The 19,286-nt window shown below is 30.1% G+C and overlaps 1 protein-coding gene across 1 annotated transcript; it reads left to right on the plus strand.

Moving 5' to 3' along the window:
- Positions 1 to 8,466: 8,466 nt before the first annotated feature.
- On the plus strand, positions 8,467 to 12,099 carry LOC110735564 (ABC transporter G family member 22-like). The gene is made up of 10 exons (XM_021915755.1): positions 8,467 to 8,750; positions 9,176 to 9,276; positions 9,368 to 9,600; positions 9,757 to 9,912; positions 10,007 to 10,190; positions 10,356 to 10,649; positions 10,737 to 11,027; positions 11,114 to 11,398; positions 11,496 to 11,603; positions 11,701 to 12,099. The coding sequence occupies exons 1-10, from the start codon at positions 8,480 to 8,482 to the stop codon at positions 11,950 to 11,952; spliced, it is 2,175 nt and encodes a 724-aa protein (XP_021771447.1). The 5' UTR covers positions 8,467 to 8,479; the 3' UTR covers positions 11,953 to 12,099.
- The last annotated feature ends 7,187 nt before the right edge of the window (positions 12,100 to 19,286 follow it).

The raw sequence follows: 19,286 nt of genomic DNA on the forward strand, positions 1-19,286 counted from the left end.
GTATTTGTGTTGGCTACTTGTTGCTTAGTGATGCTATTAATTATGTAATGATCAGTAAGAAAAGGCAGGTTTCGTGGTGTTATTAATCTTTGAACTTTTCTAACTTTTTATATATGGGTGTAACCTAGAAGCTTCTTATTGTCATGCATCTTAATTTTTTTGGCTATAATAATAAGAGGTGCGTGGTAAATGGATCATCTCTATATGGCGTCATTTTGGGTTGGATGGTTGTTTAAAGTTCGTAGTGGTTTCTGTTCATATTCAATTCGATTCAAATTATAAATTATAACACATTTACGATTACAATACATTTAAAATGAGTGAATTTATATCCACCATAAAAATGATTATACCACAATTTCTTTATGTACATAGAATGAGTATGAAAAATATTATAAATCCAATCTTAAATATTAGATAATGCGACATATTTTATGTGCAGTCATGATATTTCCTCTGTTTTTATGTATATAACACTTCATTTTTGTAAGTTTGTCAATGGATATTTTCAACCATTTATATATTAAATTAATGATAATTAATTACATATATTATATTTTCATATTTGAAAAATAAATATAAATTGTGAAAAATCTAATTATAAGATTCCTTGTAATTACATATTACTAAAAAGTAAGCATTGTGTAGTATATCAATAGTGTAAATTGCAAAGTCTTCGTTTCACCTTAAAAGTAATAGTGGAATTATTAATGTATTAGTTGGTGGGAGCATTCTATGTGTAATTTGGAGAATTTGATTGAATAGAGCTGAAGATTATAGTATAACAATTAGAAAATCAAGTAGATAGCATTCTATCATGTAAGATTGTGTTGTCCTTATTTTCACATATTTCAAAATAATTAATATAAGTTTTTTTTTTTTGGACAAATAATTTATATAAGTTTAGATAAATTGTTAATTAGAGTTGATAAGGCTAATAATTAAGGGGTATCTAAGTTTTATTTATAAAATACGGAGGAAGTTCATTTCAGATGAAATCATTTTAATGTTTTGGTTCAACTTGACACAAGGCAAATTGTATTTTAGAGATTTGGGAGCCAGTAGGACGAGATGTCTGGTTGATTCTTTTGAAGTAGTAAGTTCGTTATGCATTACCAATTAATTATAAGTGATATAATAAAATGCACGTCCTAAAATAGCTATATTATGATCAGATTCCTAAATATAATTAAATAAGGAATGAGGAGATAACAACAGATAAAAATTAAATAACTTAATTTATTTATTGTTGTTGTAAAATTATGTTTGTATTATAACAATTGTGCCAATAAAATTTCTAGAGTGTAGACAAAAGTACTTAAAGCACTAAAGCAGTCTATTAGTTTGTGTGCGAAAAAGACGAAATAAAGACTCCTTTTCTTAAATGGGAACATGTAATTTATTTTATGTATTATTATGGAAGAACAAGTCATAATAAAGATAGAGCATGAGTAGAAGCAGTTAAAAGAGATAACAAATGCTGACTGAATTGCCAATTTCAGACTGGTAGTAGTTATTTAGTTAACCTTAACCTGGAAAATTAGATAAACGTACTAGTATAGAAGTCTTGGAACCTTTTAATATAGAATTCTATGGTACTATGTTTATCTCAAATTTATTTCTTTTTTTTTTTTTAATTTTTTTTGAGGGAAAAATTTATTTCTTGTTTGGTTTATTTCTTTTTTTGGATATTATTATTCAGGGATGGGTACACAATGAGCCTACAGTATATGACGTGCATTGCTATGTAATCGTATTGTAAAAGTCATACACTGTTATGTATTACTAGTGTTTTGTACCAAATTATATGGATTAATAAAACAAACTTCTCATGTTTCTCACTCCAATTCTCCCCCCCCCCTTCTCCTTTCTCATTCTTCTTTGCAAAATGTAATTTGAAGGAATAAAATCTCTCAATTCACCTGCTTTTTATTTTTCAGAACCTATTTTTGTCTTATATTTGTCAAAACTTATTAATTATACCTTATTCAAACATGAATAACTCTAAAATTTGTTATACCTTATTGATCGTTATTGATCTGAGCTTATTTACCCTAAAATAAGTGAAAAAATATGAACACCATTTGACCTAAGACATTGTACAGTCACATTTTGAAAAAGGATTAATTTTAGGAAAATGTTATACATAAGGTCTATGTGGAAGAAGCTAAAAAAGGAAAGTATTATTGAAATATATTCATTAATTACACTAATTTGCGCTTGATTTTAACTTACATTCATAAACTAATACCAAATAAGAAAATATATTAAATGCTTATTTGTTGCCCTAAAGGACTACATATAATATCACCATTAATTTTATAAACACAAAAAATGAAGCATACGGTTTTCAATTAATGTAAAACAGTGTTGTTGCGAAGGCAATAATAAATGTGTCATTGAATTAGGAATAAGATTTAATTGACAGTTTAATAATTTAAGTGTGAGATATGTTAAACGAACCAAGTCAAGTTGAGGCGTTGAGAAAAAGCCAAGTCTTGATCGACCATCACAAATCTTGACTCTTGAAAGAAGTTGAACCTAGTCAAATTATACCCACTACTTAATACTTGGCTTTTTCTTTATCATGTTTTATATTTTATCTATTATTTGTCTTTTCTTCTTATTCCTTTTTTTTGGTTGAATCTGGAGACTAGCTAGGAGACGGTGTAAAATGAAATAATCTAAATGGAAAATTAATTTTTCTTCCAACACCTTTATATATCAATAATAATATCTTAGTAATATTGTCAATAGTTTTGAAACAATAATATCTTAGTAATATTGTCAATAGTTTTGAAACTAATTAGTTATCAAGACAATTATAACAAGGCTCAACATAATTATACATTCATTTTTACACGTAAAATAATCTCTATATGTGTAGCTAATGATTGATTTGTGAATAGTTTATAAGCTAGACAAATGTTACGATATTACAGAACAGAAGAAGTATTAAATATATTTATTAAGTCTATATGACGAAATAAGAGCTAGAGGGTAAAAGAGTAAATATTTGTTGGTTTTAAAATTTAAAGAAAAACGGGAACCACATACTACATAAAAATATCTTAATTGAAAAATAAGAAGAATTTTATGGATCAGGGGATTAAACAAATAGCTAGTCATTTAGGCTTATTTAAGTATGATTGACCACTTTTGTCCAAAATTTGGTTTCAGTTTAGGACAAGTCTTTTTTATTTATGGTTTTAAAGAGCACCAATAGAGTCATAGTCACATGACTATGCACTAAAAGTCTAAAATATGCATGGCTTCATATTTTATTTGCTCTTACATTACGCACCACATTTTAACAATTACAAACATATTTATATGTTTCGGTCAAAGCTATTTCTCCATTTAAAGAACATAGGCTGAGTTTCTGAAATTGAAATCTGTAATAATTAATTAAAGGTTGATTTCAAATAAATGAGAGATGTAGAATACAAAATTTGAGAGGAAAATCTTTAAAACTGAGATCTAAAGCCAAAATTTATGACCATTCCCATAGCATAAAACTTAAAAAGTGTAATTATAAGTGGTATCAAATTAAGTTAAAATATCAAAAAATTAAACTAATTGCAGCACGTTCGTCGAATCACTCAAATGAATAGTACAATATGACATCATATTTTTATTTAATATAAATGCAAAGTTATTTTTACATGCAAAGTTAGTACAATATAAATGCATTAATAGGAAAACCCTGCATCAATACGTTTGTAATGCAAACTGATTAATAGGAAAATCCTGCATTAATAGGATGACCTGCATTAATAGGAAAATGCAAATGCAAAGTTATATCTATTTATCTATACTTTTAGAAAAAGCGTTTTTAAAATAGAAGGTGTGTCACGTGACACCCTTCACATGTATTAATGTTAATAGTGTATGCCACATCACCCCTTTTTCATTCATGTATTGTATGCCACATCACCTATCATAGTATAAATATGTTTTAATGGTGTTGAAACACATTGAGGAGTTAGTTGCCCATGCCCATTCTATATTATCTCAAAATTTAACATGGTATCAGAGTCTAGATTTGTTGGGCCGTTCATAACTGGGCATTTGTCAAGCCATTGGTTAAGGGGCCGCTGTTGGATGTTCATTATTCCCAATGAGGATTATTTTACACAATCTGGTGTGCTCTAATTCTAAGGGCACTAAGAAGTGAGAAGGAGTGTTGAAACCCATAGTAACCCACTTGTGAGTGTCCTACATTAGAGAAAGAGGAGAGATGGTTCCACTTTATAAGATAGGGGAGTTATTTCTACTATTACCGATTGGTTTTAGTAGGAACCTCTTTGGCCTTGTTTGAGGACCAAACTCTCATCCTCCTTGTTTGGGTTTCCTAGGCCCATTTTATATTATTTCAAAATTTAACAAATGGCAATAAAAATGTTTATCACAAAGTTTGAACACACGACCAATAAGAAATGAATTAATGTTCTTACTACCTTTGCTATCTATTATTGTGTTTTCATATTAAATTATTATATAGTACTAAATAGTAAATACTTTGTATAAAACATCAATTTGAGACTTGAGAGTACATATTTAGATTCATAGTTATTATTGTTCTTTTTTTTAAAAAAAAAAATAAATTATACAATTTATAATTTATAGCTCAAATAATATTTATTGATATTCAAAATAAAACCCGGTGCATCGCTCGGGCCATACACCAGTTAATACATTTAAAATTTGAATTCCTCTAAATAGCTCAAAGCCTCAAAACATTTTAAGTCACCAACTAATGCTTGTGGGCCTTGTGGCCATTTAGATGGTCAATGTCAATCTTGAGGGTCATAGATCAATTCTCTATTTAAACTACAATAATATCTTTTTAAATCAGTTTTTATAATCTTTCTATGTAGTTTTTAATGATGTAGATCTTGTATAACATATATATTAGACAAAAAAGAATAAAAAAACCATCTCCAGATACAAAGAAAGCATCAAACTAATTAAAATGACTATGATAAATCTAATACTACAATTATAACAATAATATAAACATGAAAGAATATAAAATTCGTAATTTAGCAGGGAGTACTAAGTACTAACTAGTAGTTGTAAAAAAAAAATTCGAAGTTATACATCTTCCCTTCATATATTTTTTGTTTGGTAAAGAGAATGATCCGTAAACAAAGGAGAAATTAAAAATCACACTTGCTTGGATTGAGAATCGAACCCCTATCATAGATTTAGAGGAGTGAAAAGATGACACGTCAACCTTGATTATCTATACATCTTCCCTTCATGGGCTGCATCACACTAGCCCTGATGGCCTAATCTAATTTTGGTTTATAAGTTGATTGAATTTGTATAAAATAAGTTATTGGGTCGAATAAATTAATGGGCCAATTCCTTCTAATACGATGTACATTATAATATTTGGATTAATCAACAAACCTCGAGTACGACCCAAGCTGGTCCCAATTGGACTGACCCTTGAGCTAGTCCATATGTTTAAGGTGTGGGCCATATGGTCGGTTACTAGTTTCTACGTTCGTACATTTCGTACAAATTCTTGAGGCTCTTCTTGTTTCCTTTGTCAATTTCCATCTATCTAATTTTGGCTTTCAAGATAAGATTATTAATCAAATTGTCACAAAACCTTTCCATTTAAAGAAAAAGGAGAGTTAAAAGGGAATTACAAAATTGGAGAATTGAATTTTCGTATTTATTATGATACTAATAAAAATTATACTAGTATTATGACAATTAATTTCGGATGGAGAGAGTAATTAACTTAAAGACGTCAACTACTATATATTTATTTATTTATTTATTTTTTTTTAAAAAAAAACTACAAATAATAGATTGAGCTCTTCTAGAATTGGCACTTGACGCATCAAATGGACTCGCATTCAACTAGTTGTAATAAAGTAATAAACTAATAATGGAATATATTCCAATTCTATAATTGCCCTCAAAATTGGGGCACCGCCTTTTGGCCCTAATGTACTGTGTACCTTCTTGCAGAAGAGATGGACAAAATTCCAAAATTCCTAGACTATAATTCTGCAAATAACCAAATGGTTAAAAAAAAAAAAAAAAAAAAAAAAAAAAAAAAAAGAAAAAAAAAGAAAAAAAAAAGAAAGGAAAAGAAAAATATATGATATAGTAGTTATTATTATGTATACTTCATTATATAATAAAACTAGGTTAGATCCCTTGCCATGTATGGTTTTTACTCTTTATTACGGAGTATCAATTTAAAAATATATTTAAATATAAAAAATAATTTGGTCTAGAATCTATTTCTTATTTTATCCGAAATCAAGGAACTTAAAATATTTTTTTGTATCTTTTATGACTACATATTATAATTTTTTATTCAAGCTTTCTTCTATTTGAACCCTAATGGCATATTTGTTTTATTTCACATTTGATAATTTTTCATTCACCAATTATGTTAGGTTGAAAAATATAAAAACATGATTTTTTTACTATAAATAATTATTATTTATGCATTAAAAAGTGATTACTTATATAGAAATTTATATAAAGATATGGTTAGATATCTAAGTTGATTATTTTAAGATTTTTTCAAAAATTTTGGAAGAAAATATTTTGCGTATATTCTCTATATTATCAATCATTTTAAAAGTTTTTTTCAACAAAAATATACTAAGGACATACCAGAAGATGACACGTGTCATTGCTCGTGTGTCTTTTAGTATATAGTTATTATTATTATTATTATTATTATTATTATTATTATTATTATTATTATTATAGTTATAAGTTATTATTATTATTGATTATTGATGGTTCTAAATAAAACGTTTATGTGTCACACGAATCTCCTTTTTCTTTAAAAAAAACACATCCCACAAGTTTAAAACACCAAACATCATGTATATAAGAATAATAAGATCACACTTCTTAACCAATAGCAATTTATGTTCTCTTTATAAAGATAAATAGATAAATCTTTAAGTAAGCACAAAAAGGAAAAAAATAATAATCTAGAAAAAAGAAATAAAGATGAACCGTTTCAGCAATTCCAAGACGAGTTATTCACTTTAAACCTGATTATATTTTATTACAATATTTACTGCTTCGTAACACACTAAAATGCCCAAATTGATTAATTGGCTTGCTATTATTTAAGGAAATTAAGGGTAATATTTAAGAGTATTATATAAGAGTAAAATAAAATGTTCGGAGTAAAAATCAAGCTTAGAAGGTAGAATACTACAAATGTTACCCTAATTTAAGATTTATGAACCTGTAAAAAAATTTAAGATTTATGAAAACGTTTCATACTACACGGCTACACCATGCCTTTGAAAATACGGCGCTTGAAAATTTGTACTTCAAATTGTAATTCCATCAATTTTCTGAAAGTTTTATTTTGGAAATTTGTAATATGGTCTAATTTAACCATATCAAGCTATCTAACCCACTTACTCAGCACATGTCTTCAAGAGTGATAATTTCTTTTATACATACTCAAATTTTTATATGTGGCTGGTCACATACACCGTGTGACCGAGATTACTTATTCAGGGATTACTCGGTCGATCAGGGATTATATATTCTCACACAGAAAACGCGCTAACCGACTGAGTAACCCTTGACCGACTGAGTAACCCCTAAATAAGTTACCCCGATCACACGGTGTGGCCAACCACACAGAAAAAGCACCGTTATACATATCTTATCTAAGACAAAAATGCATAGCAATTTTATTTTGCAGCTACAACCTTATGCTATATGAGAATTCAATTCATGATGTGAGACACAAATAAGTTCGTGTTCTATTAACATTATTTTTTGTCGAATTTAAATATCACTCATTGGTTAATTAGAACTAATATTTATTGCCTGTAACTTAATTTTACTGATTCATTGTTTTATTTGTTATTTGAATTTATGGTTTTTAAGGATTAGTTGAAATTTATTTATATACGAGTTTTAAATTGATTTTTACCGAAAATTACAATGTACGGAGTTTGTTATTTTTATATAGATGAAGAGATGTCCTAAATCATTTATAACGTGATTACGTGAAGGGATCCAAATATCAACTTCAAGTGGAAAATTGTTGACAACTACATACTAGCTTGTTGATCCATCATTGTCTATAATAATATTAACCCATATCATATATCTTGCAAACCTTCTCAGACTACAGTATTTCCTTGGTTTTATTTATTTATTTATTTATTCAAAAAAAAATTATTTATTACTTCGTATTATTAATTTCCCTATATAATAGTTAAGCATGCAGTGAAACAGTTCACTTGCTAACTCCAAATCCTGCTACCTTCGCTCATGCATTGAAGCTCAACTGCAAGTAAGAATTTTATTTAGAATGCTCTATAATCTACTAAGTATGTAATTATGTAAATTTGTTACATGTTAGTATGTTACATGTATTATTTTCACTCTTTTTAATTGCACCATGTTACGGTTTATAACAACAAGATTTATTTTGTTTAGCAGTTGTGCACAAATTCCAATGGAGTTGAGCAAAGGTCCTAGCTCGCCTAAGCGAGGAAATGACAGCAATGGTGAAGCAGGGCTAGCTATGTTACGCAGGAGAAGCCTTGAATTGGAGAATCAGTCGAGAAACAATAATGGATTTATTCGTAAGACAAAATCATTGAATAATCAAATCTTAATCAATGTTGATGAACTTGTTAAGAATGTCTCAAAAAGATTTAACAATATTAGTTTCCAAAACGTTGCTTATGCGTTTCATGAAGTATCCTCTCCTACTAATATATCAGGTAATTTCATGTTTCTGATGCTTTTTGCACTCAATTCTGTCCCTTATTTAAGATCTTTGTTATAGGACCAAATTAAAGCTAGTCTAATACTTTGTACAAGCATGACTTATGGGAATATTAAGAATTAATTATCCATTGTTAATAGATTCACTTAACTTGTTTGACTAGCTAGTTAGCTAATGTCTTTGTATTAGCTAATTAAGTTGACGAGTAGTATTAACTTTTACTTACCAACTCCTAAGATAGAATTAGCTACGTCCGAACTTAAAAAGAACAACTTAAAATTTTTCAGTTTGAATGAAAAGCCATTTACCAAACATATATAGTTTATAGTTATTGATGACAGTGAAAAGCCAATGAGCTAAAAAAAAAACACAAACATTTATGTCTTCTTGGGTTTTCTTTTGTAATGTTGCATAAAACAGATGGTGCTGCAGCTGATAATCCAGGACAGGCAAATGAGCAGGACATGAGTCCAGATTCAAGCACTTGGAATGTTGTACCAAGCATACCGATATGCCTAAGGGTACTAAATTTCTACGACGACTATAATTGTTTTATTGTTTAGATATATTGTCATGTGATGTGAAGAGTTTGATATCAGCAAATTGTTACAGTTTCAAGATGTCAAGTTCAAGGTAACTATGAACGGGGCGAAAAACTCAGAGAATGAAAAATATATACTGCACGGAGTAAGTGGCTCAGCCACTCCGGGAGAGCTTCTAGCCATGATAGGTCCATCAGGTGGTGGTAAAACAACTTTACTTAACCTACTTAGCGGCAGGGTTAAGTATAACAGCGGCACCATCACTTACAACAACCTACCTTACACTAAGTCACTAAAGCGCAAGTGAGTGCAGTTACTCTAAATCTGTGTTTTACAGACCTTGATAATCATTTCAGATGTCGTATGCCTTATTATTAATGAGAATTCTTTTTTCCGTCAGAAAAGTACGTTTAAAAGCAGAACATGAAAATCTGACTGATACTATAAATTTAATAACAGGATTGGATTTGTAATGCAAGATGATGTTGCCTTCCCTCATCTTACTGTCAAGGAGACCTTGACTTATGCTGCTTTGCTTCGCCTTCCAAACACACTGTCGAAAGAACAGAAGAAAGATAGAGCCATGGAAGTCATTATTGATTTAGGACTAGAAAGGTGCAACTGAACACTATATAATATATGTGCAGCAATTTTAACTTGAACACATCTTTTCATAAAGCTAAGCAATTTAAGAATATGTTTCCTTTAGGTGCCAAGATTCTATGATAGGAGGTGGACTTCTGAAGGGAATATCAGGAGGCGAAAGAAGAAGGGTTTGTATTGGTAATGAAATCCTGCTTAACCCTCCTCTCTTACTCTTAGATGAACCTACATCGAGTCTAGACTCAGCAAGCGCGTTGCGTATAGTCCAAATACTCCACAACATGGCTAAGGTACTGCAAACGTTCAGTAACTAATACAGCCTTAAGAGCTCAAGTTTCGTTCTTTTTACTTGTAAAACCGTATAAAATACTTGAACTTGAGTTAATTCCAGAACAAGTTTAAATGCCTGAATATGTAAATAAAGCACTGACTAAAATTGTTTATTGGTTTCATAGACAGGAAAAACAGTTGTGACAACAATTCACCAGCCATCGAGCAGACTATTTTGCAAATTTGACAAGCTTATACTTATAGGTAAAGGGAGTTCTCTGTACTTTGGAAAAGCATCCGAAGCAATGGAATATTTTTCATTGATGGGTTGCTCGCCACTTAAACCTATGAATCCGGCAGAGTTTCTACTTGATCTTGCAAATGGGAACATGAATGACAAATCGATTCCATCGAGTATGGAAGACAAATTCTCACCCACAAATACAAGGGGAAGACCATCACCACTTGAAGTCCATGAGGTTAGTCCTAGCAAATTTATTCACATTTTCAACTAAACTATGATCAATTTATAACATCCATTTATATTCTAATGATTTTCTATGCAGTATTTTGTGGAGGCCTATGAATCGAGATCATCTAAGATAAAAAAGCCAAAACTACTAAAGTCTATGACTCAACAAAATATGGTTAAGCCAGGAGGAAGGACTTGGAATTCAAAGGGATGGGGAGCAAGTTGGTGGGATCAATTCCGCGTTCTTCTAAGCAGAGGAATTAAGGAAAGACGACATGAATACTTCAGTAGCGTTCGTGTAATCCAAGTCATTTCAACCGCTATAATCATAGGGTTGCTTTGGTGGCATCCTGATCATTCAACATCTATAGATATCCAAGATCAGGCAATCAAGACTATCTTTATAACATCAAAATTATAAAGATTATATTATAAGATCTACTACTAACTTGTTATTTTGTGCATGTGCAGGCAGGGCTGCTGTTCTTTATATCAGTATTTTGGAGTTTTTTCCCTTTGTTTACAACCATTTTTACCTTCCCACAAGAGAGAGTTATGCTAACAAAAGAGAGATTTGCTGGGATGTACAGACTCAGCGCGTATTTTGCTGCTCGAAACATCACTGATCTGCCTTTATACCTCATTTTGCCCATTTTTTTCATGCTCATAGTGTACTTCATGGTGGGGTTGCAACCAAGTTTTGCTGCATTTTTCCTGACTTTACTTACAATTTTCTTCGGCATTTTGGCTGCCCAGGTAACTATATGATCAACTACAACAACAATGAAATTTCTTCTTAATTTTCTTACTAATCACTAATATACAAAAAAATTTGTACTGCAAAAAATTTCAGGGCCTAGGCCTAAGTATTGGTGCAGCATTCATGGATATAAAGAAAGCAATGACCGTAGCATCAGTACTTATCATGTCTTTCATGCTCGCAGCTGGATTTTTCCTTCAAGTAAGCAACCATCCTTCGATCCATAACATTTTTTTAACACAATTACACAAACTTGACTTAACATTTTGGATTTTGATTGGCATTGATGTATAAGCAGGATGTACCGTCTTTCATGTCTTGGGTACGGTATGTGTCCTTCAACTATCACACATACCGCCTTTTGCTGAATATTCAATATGGCTGCTCAACTAGTAGTTCAAAATCCGGTCAATGTGAAGCTCCTCTAATCAAAGGATTGAGAGTAGATTCTTCTTGGAAAGTTGAAGTTGGAGCTTTGGTTATCATGATCATTGGATATAGATTGTTAGCTTACTTGTTTCTTAGAAGAATGAAACTTAAGCCAACATGACACATTCAATTAATGAAACATTGCTTATTGAGGTTTATGGCTTATTACGGCCATTACGGCCAACAATAATACATTAGAAGTATTTTGTAGTTCATCCTAAGTTTGTTAAAACAATGCTTAATTAGTCAGTATTTTTGTTTCTTGAAAGTTCGACTCAATTAGCTTTTATGTGGTCTTTAAATAACTTATTTAGCTGTTGATAAAATCAGTTATGTATAAGTGAACATTATAAAAAAATTGAATTTTTGAATATTTACATTGAGACGAAATTAGCTTGATTCTGCTAATTATAAATCATAAAGTACGGTCAAAGTTAATTTACGGCAAAATGTGTTTTTTAACTTTTCACTTTGCTACCAAAGTATGCATTGGTTTGAGAGTGAGGGATAGCTCAAGTGGTTAGAGGTTCCCATCCGGTTTCAGGAGATCTTGGAATCGATTTTCATCGCTTGCCCTAGTGGTACAAAAAAAAAAAAAAAAAGCATGCATTGGGTTTTAGTTGGTGTACCTCTTTGCAGTGCATACAATTTAGTAAAAAAATTTAATGGACCTTCAAGTTGAATTTGGACAATTACTGAATGGACCAAGTTTAAGTTGGGTTACTTTTTCCGAATATGTGCCCAGCCCAATCAAGTGGTTAGAGTTTTCTCTCGATTTCAGTAAAATCTTGGGATCGATTCTCATCACTTGCCCTTATGGCTCTCTATACACCACAAAAAAAAAAAAAAAAAAAAAAAAAAAAAAAAAAAAATGTATGCATTGGATTTTAGTTGGCGTATCTCTTTGCAGTGCATACAATTTAGTAAAAAAATTTAATGGACCTGCAATTTAAATTATGACAATTACTGAATGGACCGAGTTTAAGTTGGGTTACTTTTTCCGAATATGTGCTCAGCCCAATCAATCTCAAGACCATGATCCTTAATTCTATCGTTAAAACTTCAATTAGATTTCGTATTTTGGTTGAATGAAACTCATGAAAGACTAGTGCAGGAACATTTTAGGAATTGTATATGAAGTTTAGAATATACAAAGAGTAGAAGAGGATTAGTATAATGGTTATATCTAGAGTTAATGCAATTATGCAAAGCAAATTGTTCAAAAGTGGCAAATTACAACAAAAATACACTAGTGTACAAGTTAAAAGTAACTCAAAATTGGTTAAAAATAACCAAATAATTGTGGATTGTGTAGTAAATAATACTTCGTATTTATACGTCTAGTGCACCCAAAAGTATCTACTCTGTATTATACATTCTGAATGGATATTCCCTTAAGATCTTGATTAATTATATACCACAATTGGATGCTGGAATTTTTATATTCTTTGACCTTTAAAACCTTGACTATATACCACAACTGATCGCTAGAATTTATACATAATACATTCCTTGACTAATAAACCTCATAGTTGTATACTAGTTGTATTTTAAGTTCACATAGTAGTAAAATACTTTGTAGTTTATTTAGGTGCCAACAAAAAATATATTATTATAAAAGAACATGTGGGGTAGCAACTTGCGTATTCTCTTTTATATTGTTATTACTATACTCAATTTGTCCCCTACAAATTGTTACATATACAATTTTGGTCAATTCTGTAAAAATTGCTATATTGTCTACAGGAAAATTCACCTCACACGGCTCTACTACTAACTACGGAGTATTTCACTATCACTCTGCAGTCATATTTTATTGAAGCCCTCCACAACTTCTTTCCGAGTCAATTTTTTGATTTACTTTTAAATGACAATCCAAAAGAAAAAAACACATCATCCTTGATACATAGATTTAAACACAAATTTCATGAGTTAGTTTATACGAAGTACTACATAGATACTTAATACAATACATTATGGAGTACTACGTATTATGGTAGTTTTTTTTTTCTTTCTTATATATGCTATTAAAATCTAAAGTAGTCAGTAACATATATACTATATAACAATAATATTATGCATAATTTAAGCTTAGATCAGGCACCATAGTAGCCGCCACTCACTCAAGTAAACTAAGTTAGCTTAATGAAAACCAAGCTTCTTTACTAAAGTGTATTTTCCCAAAATATGTATTTCACCACACAAAATAAGAAGATATGAGCAAAAATTCATGTTGTTGCCAAATTTTCATATCCACCGCACAAAGTGTCAATGTCATCCAAAAATCTTCACTGAAAATGGCACATAATAATAAAGGTTTCCATTGATTTTGTTTGATTATTTTTTAGAAGAAAGTTACATTGATTTTGTTAGTTGTCACATGGCAATGTTGCGTCAAAGAACAACTTTTATTGATCCTCTAAAATCTAAACTAATCATATGATGATGTGAATCACTTAGAATCTGATGAAGAACCTTAGCTAGCCTCATGTATTAAATCATATTGTACTCCTTTAGCCACTTAATTAGCCATATGTTTATACTTGTTTAAAAATCGCGATCACATAATGTATTCTATTGTATTTTGTTCAAAATAGTTGTCATATGCTTGTATGTTACATGTGATATTTCAAAATTATGTCACGTTAGTTACGTTAAAATTATTGATTGCTGTTATAATTCCATCTTTACTAAGCATCTGTTTGTTTCAACGTTTCTTATTTTCTTTTATTAAAATAAGCTTTGAAAGTTAGGGAAAAAAAAAAACCTGAAATAGTTAAATATATAAGTTTCGCTACAATGAAATAAGTTCCGATAACACAAGTTCAGTAAAGAGATGACCGATGACACTTCTTGAGAGCAATTAGATGATTTAACCACAAAATAACTTATTTTTGCTGTTTGAAAAATAGATTTATCAAAGAGCTCATTAGAGTTCAATAAATGAGCTGGCTCAAAAAGGTCGCTCGACTTAGATTTTTACATTTTTGTAAGAGTTGTTTGAGCAATTCTTACAATAAGCTATTATATTCCTTGGTACTCTATAATGTATAACATTTACAAAGCTATAGTCAGGACATTTAATGTAACTAGCTAGCTAGTCAAATCAATTAATACAATTTTATACTCCATTCGTCCCATAATATAGTTTTTATTGTGTTTTTTTTCACGGTATATAAGAAATGGGAGGGGAAGTGGAAAAAGTACATTAAAAGCGGACAAAAGCTAGACAAAAGTACAAGTTTAACGGGAAAAAAGTGAAAAGTACAATTATAGACAAAAGTTAGAGAAAGAAAGTGGAAAAAAGTACAATGCAAGTGGATAATTTAAGGGTAAATTAGGAAGTTAAATGAATAAAATTAAAAAAATGAGGGTATAATGGTCTTTACATACTATCCTAAAATAGAAATAGGAACAATATTTTAAGTTTCTAAAATAGAAAAATAGGAACTATATTGTGAGACGGAAGGAGTATAATATCAATTTTTTAAATCAATTAGTGTTTAGATTGAAAGTCGTATCTAATTACTTTGTAATATCCTCACTAATAAGGAGTTGGGACGATGTCACTAATATCCCCAAAATTAGTATTTTACTCCAAGTTTTGTGGACTACCTTAAGCGGCTGTGCATACGGTTGCATTAAAATAAAAGGGTGCGTGGTGCGTGCAGGTAGGAAGAATGGAAGATCGTTTAGTTTGTTTGTTAACAAAGCCATGAAATACTAGTAAATTAAATCATAGCTTAATTTTGTTATTGATACGTACAAGTTACTCAAATGCATCTTCTATGAAAGCCGAAAGGGACTCAAAACCTCCCACATGATTCTGATTATTATTGAATTTCATTTATTTTGCAACACAAATATATCTCGATAATTAAGTTACCAAGTATTTTTTAGGTCTTGCAATATATGATCGTGTTAAAAAATATACCTTCCAATTATCACCACATGTAAATGTTCGACATTGGCTGAAAAAGAGAGAGTTAATCACCTTATAAGGCTAAAGGACTACTCCTCCTATTGCCATATGGTTTTGGGATGGAACCTCCTTTGAACTTGTGAAGTGGACTCTCTCTCTTAATTTGCGGGTGTGACCCAGACCCGTATTTAACAGATCGAGATCCAAATATTGCGAGAAATGGGAGGTCAAGGCATGCATATTTGGGTCTTGAATTCTTGATCATATTTTCTTGGCTCGGTGAACCCAAAATAATGAAATACTAACCGTATTATAAACCATTTCGCAAGGTGATTACTCCACCTATAAAGATTTCGCTAATATGCTTGAGTTTAGTGAGATTATGTCTAATTTACAAGTGGGCCAATTTTCCTCCTTATACACGAGAAACTATGTAGATTATGTCTAATTTCGCTTCTTTCAAAGAAGTTCACACTGAATAATGGATGAAATTCCAATTACCCATGAATCCATGATTATCCATCTATTAGACATACTTATAGAGAGGTACAATTACTCCGTAATAGATTTTGTACATCTGTTGATTAATTAGACATTCGATTCAAGGACTCACATGCATTTATGTATCCTTTATAGACCAGCTTCATAAATCATACAAGTAGGACTTGTTCTCTTCATCTAAAACAAGGAGATATGATCTGATTTTATTAAGGTGAGATTTGGCCTAATCTGAATTTTTATTATCTAGTCTAGTCTGATCTGACCAGATTTAATAATTTGACTAAACTTTGACCGCATTTTAATACTAATCTAAAGAAAAACATTATCAAAATGAATCTTGTTAGATTCGTCTCATTAAGAACTTTTCAAATATGTAATTTCCATAATTTTTTATGATACACAATTAACGATATTTAGCAATAAGTAAATAATAATTAAAAGTTATGATCTGGTCTAAGTTTATTAGGGAATAATTAATAAGTATCTGAAATAAGTTAAAGAGATCGAACAAGTCTATAATATCCATTTCAGTCAGATTTTGTCTGAATTTATTTTATCTGAACTTATTTTATTTTACATAAATATGAACTTGTTTTACTTTGTTTGTACTTATTTGAAATTATTTAATTCTTTTTATATTATCTAAATTTATTTTATTTAAATCTGTACTTATTTTACTTTTGTTTGAACTTATTCTCTTTGAGTTTTCTGAAATTATATTTTCTAAACTTTTGTTATCTAAATTTATTTTTAATAAAATATACCTAATAGATTAAGTTAAAATACGACAACAAACAACCCCTAACATACTTCCTTCATACGAAGTATATATTGGACCTAGTAAAGCTAAGAATTAAATTTCTTAAACTTAAAACTCCTTATTAGAAACTTGTATACTTCGTACGTAGTATATTGTTAGTTACTCTGGTTAGAATCTGATTATTAGGCAACACCACATCTATGTATTTAGATCAAATCAAATCAAAACTTATACTTTCGTTTAACTTTATTGCGGAATACTAAATATCAGATCAAGAAGGGTTCAATAAAGTAGTAATACAATATTATTATATATAAGTAGTTGCATACTTGCATAAAATGACAAAGCTGTATATAAAAGCTAAGGGACCGAAAAATAGGAAACGATATTGGTATCATAGAGTTGTGAATTGTACCATTGATAATAGAATGGTACTAACGTATATAATGGTACCAAAGATGACTTGTATACTTTTGAAGTTGATATTTGTAACATTCAGCTGTGAAATTGTACCATTTATAACGTAATGGTATTATAAATGCTTATAATAATGTTAAAATGACTATAGTGATACACTAAATTTTGAAAATTAAATTGACATAATATAATCCTATTACCTTTTATTGTTATACAAAATGTCTAGATTACCCCGATAATGCATCATATGTTGCATAACAATTTTGCCTTTGGAATACCTCCTCTTTATAAATTTGTACCTTTTTTCATATAAAAAAATGAGTAACGCTTACATGCGGTTGTGTACAGTGTACACAGGCCAAATATTGACCAGCATAAAGTTAAAGTATACATATTTGACATGGTTGACCTCAAGGTTTAATTTCAATCAACACTATGATTTATTTCCATAAAAAAGGCAATAATAATTAAGAAAATTGTAATTAAACTATGATCTCTTTTCGTTAAACCTAAATACAAAGTTAAGTAGACAGTATTAGCGATTTAAAAAGGGTTTGACCTTTGGATGCACATATTAAGTGATGAATGGATTCACATTTCGATGCATGATTAACATGATGAAACTTAATGTATACGAATGAATATAATTAGTTAGGATTACCAAATTTAATTAAAGAATAATAGATATGCAGATTCTTTAGGGTCAAACTAAAAAGAAGGCTCATAGATTTATCATAATGTATATTCATTAGTATAATATACGTTGAGAATAAAAGAATTTGGTACTATTGCCTATCTTATAGGAGTATTAAGCAAAAGTAACGAATCAATCAATGATGATTATATTAAGGGCTTTTAATTATTATTAATGGGTGGAGGAATGGAGGATGGCTGGATCGATGGCCATGGGTGAACCAAAGTAAATATAAATACAGGGTGGTATAGTCGGTTATTTCATAAAATTTACTTGGAATCGGGATTGAAAATAGAACAAAAATATAAGTTCAAAATTTGATACATGATACCATGCGTTTTGATTCTTAGAAACTTCTAGTTTTAGTTTCTAAAGTACTCAGTTTTGCAGGTTTCTAAAGTACTCGTATTGGTACAAGTGATACCTATTTCTCTTCCTAATTAAACTTCAAACGCAAACAGACAGTATGGTTTTGAGTTCAATTTAGACTATAATAATATACATAGAATTCGTGAATCAAACTTCCTTTAAGTTGCAAGTGATGATTTCTGGTTACAAGTCCAATCTTTTATCATGTAAACACAACAACAATCATAATTCGAGTTATCGATGAAAGCCAACTAACTAAGTTAGCTGGTGTATTGGAGGATATAAGTCTAAATCTCATCTGTATCATTTGTCATTTATGACTCTCTACATAATCTTATCTTTTATTTTCAATGTACTAAGCTAATGGATACAAGATTTAAAGGGTGGTGGACAAAATAAAATTACTATCGCATTTCTTAATTCTCATTAACGCTAGCTAGGTTGGTTAGTAAAATATTCAGGGAAATGCATTAATCAAACCTCAAAATACATCTCCATGAATCACCATTGCCTAGTTTATGGATTCATTACCTAAAAACTAAAACTACAACTACAACTACAACTACAACTACAACTACAACGTACATTAATGGAGTGAATAAAAGTACATAGGCATGCAATTGGTTGATTTGTGATTGAAGTACTAATACACAGACTTCACTGCTAAGCTTGGTGATCCCAATGAGTTAATTACGTACTAAACTTGCGATTAGTATAATCTAGCCGACATCTCATGCTTGCTTGTCCCCTAATTTAGTTTCACTATGCATATGTTCATGTGTTCCACTGTGA

Source organism: Chenopodium quinoa, unplaced genomic scaffold (genome assembly GCF_001683475.1).
Source record: "Chenopodium quinoa cultivar QQ74 unplaced genomic scaffold, ASM168347v1, whole genome shotgun sequence".
Lineage (NCBI taxonomy): Eukaryota > Viridiplantae > Streptophyta > Magnoliopsida > Caryophyllales > Amaranthaceae > Chenopodium > Chenopodium quinoa.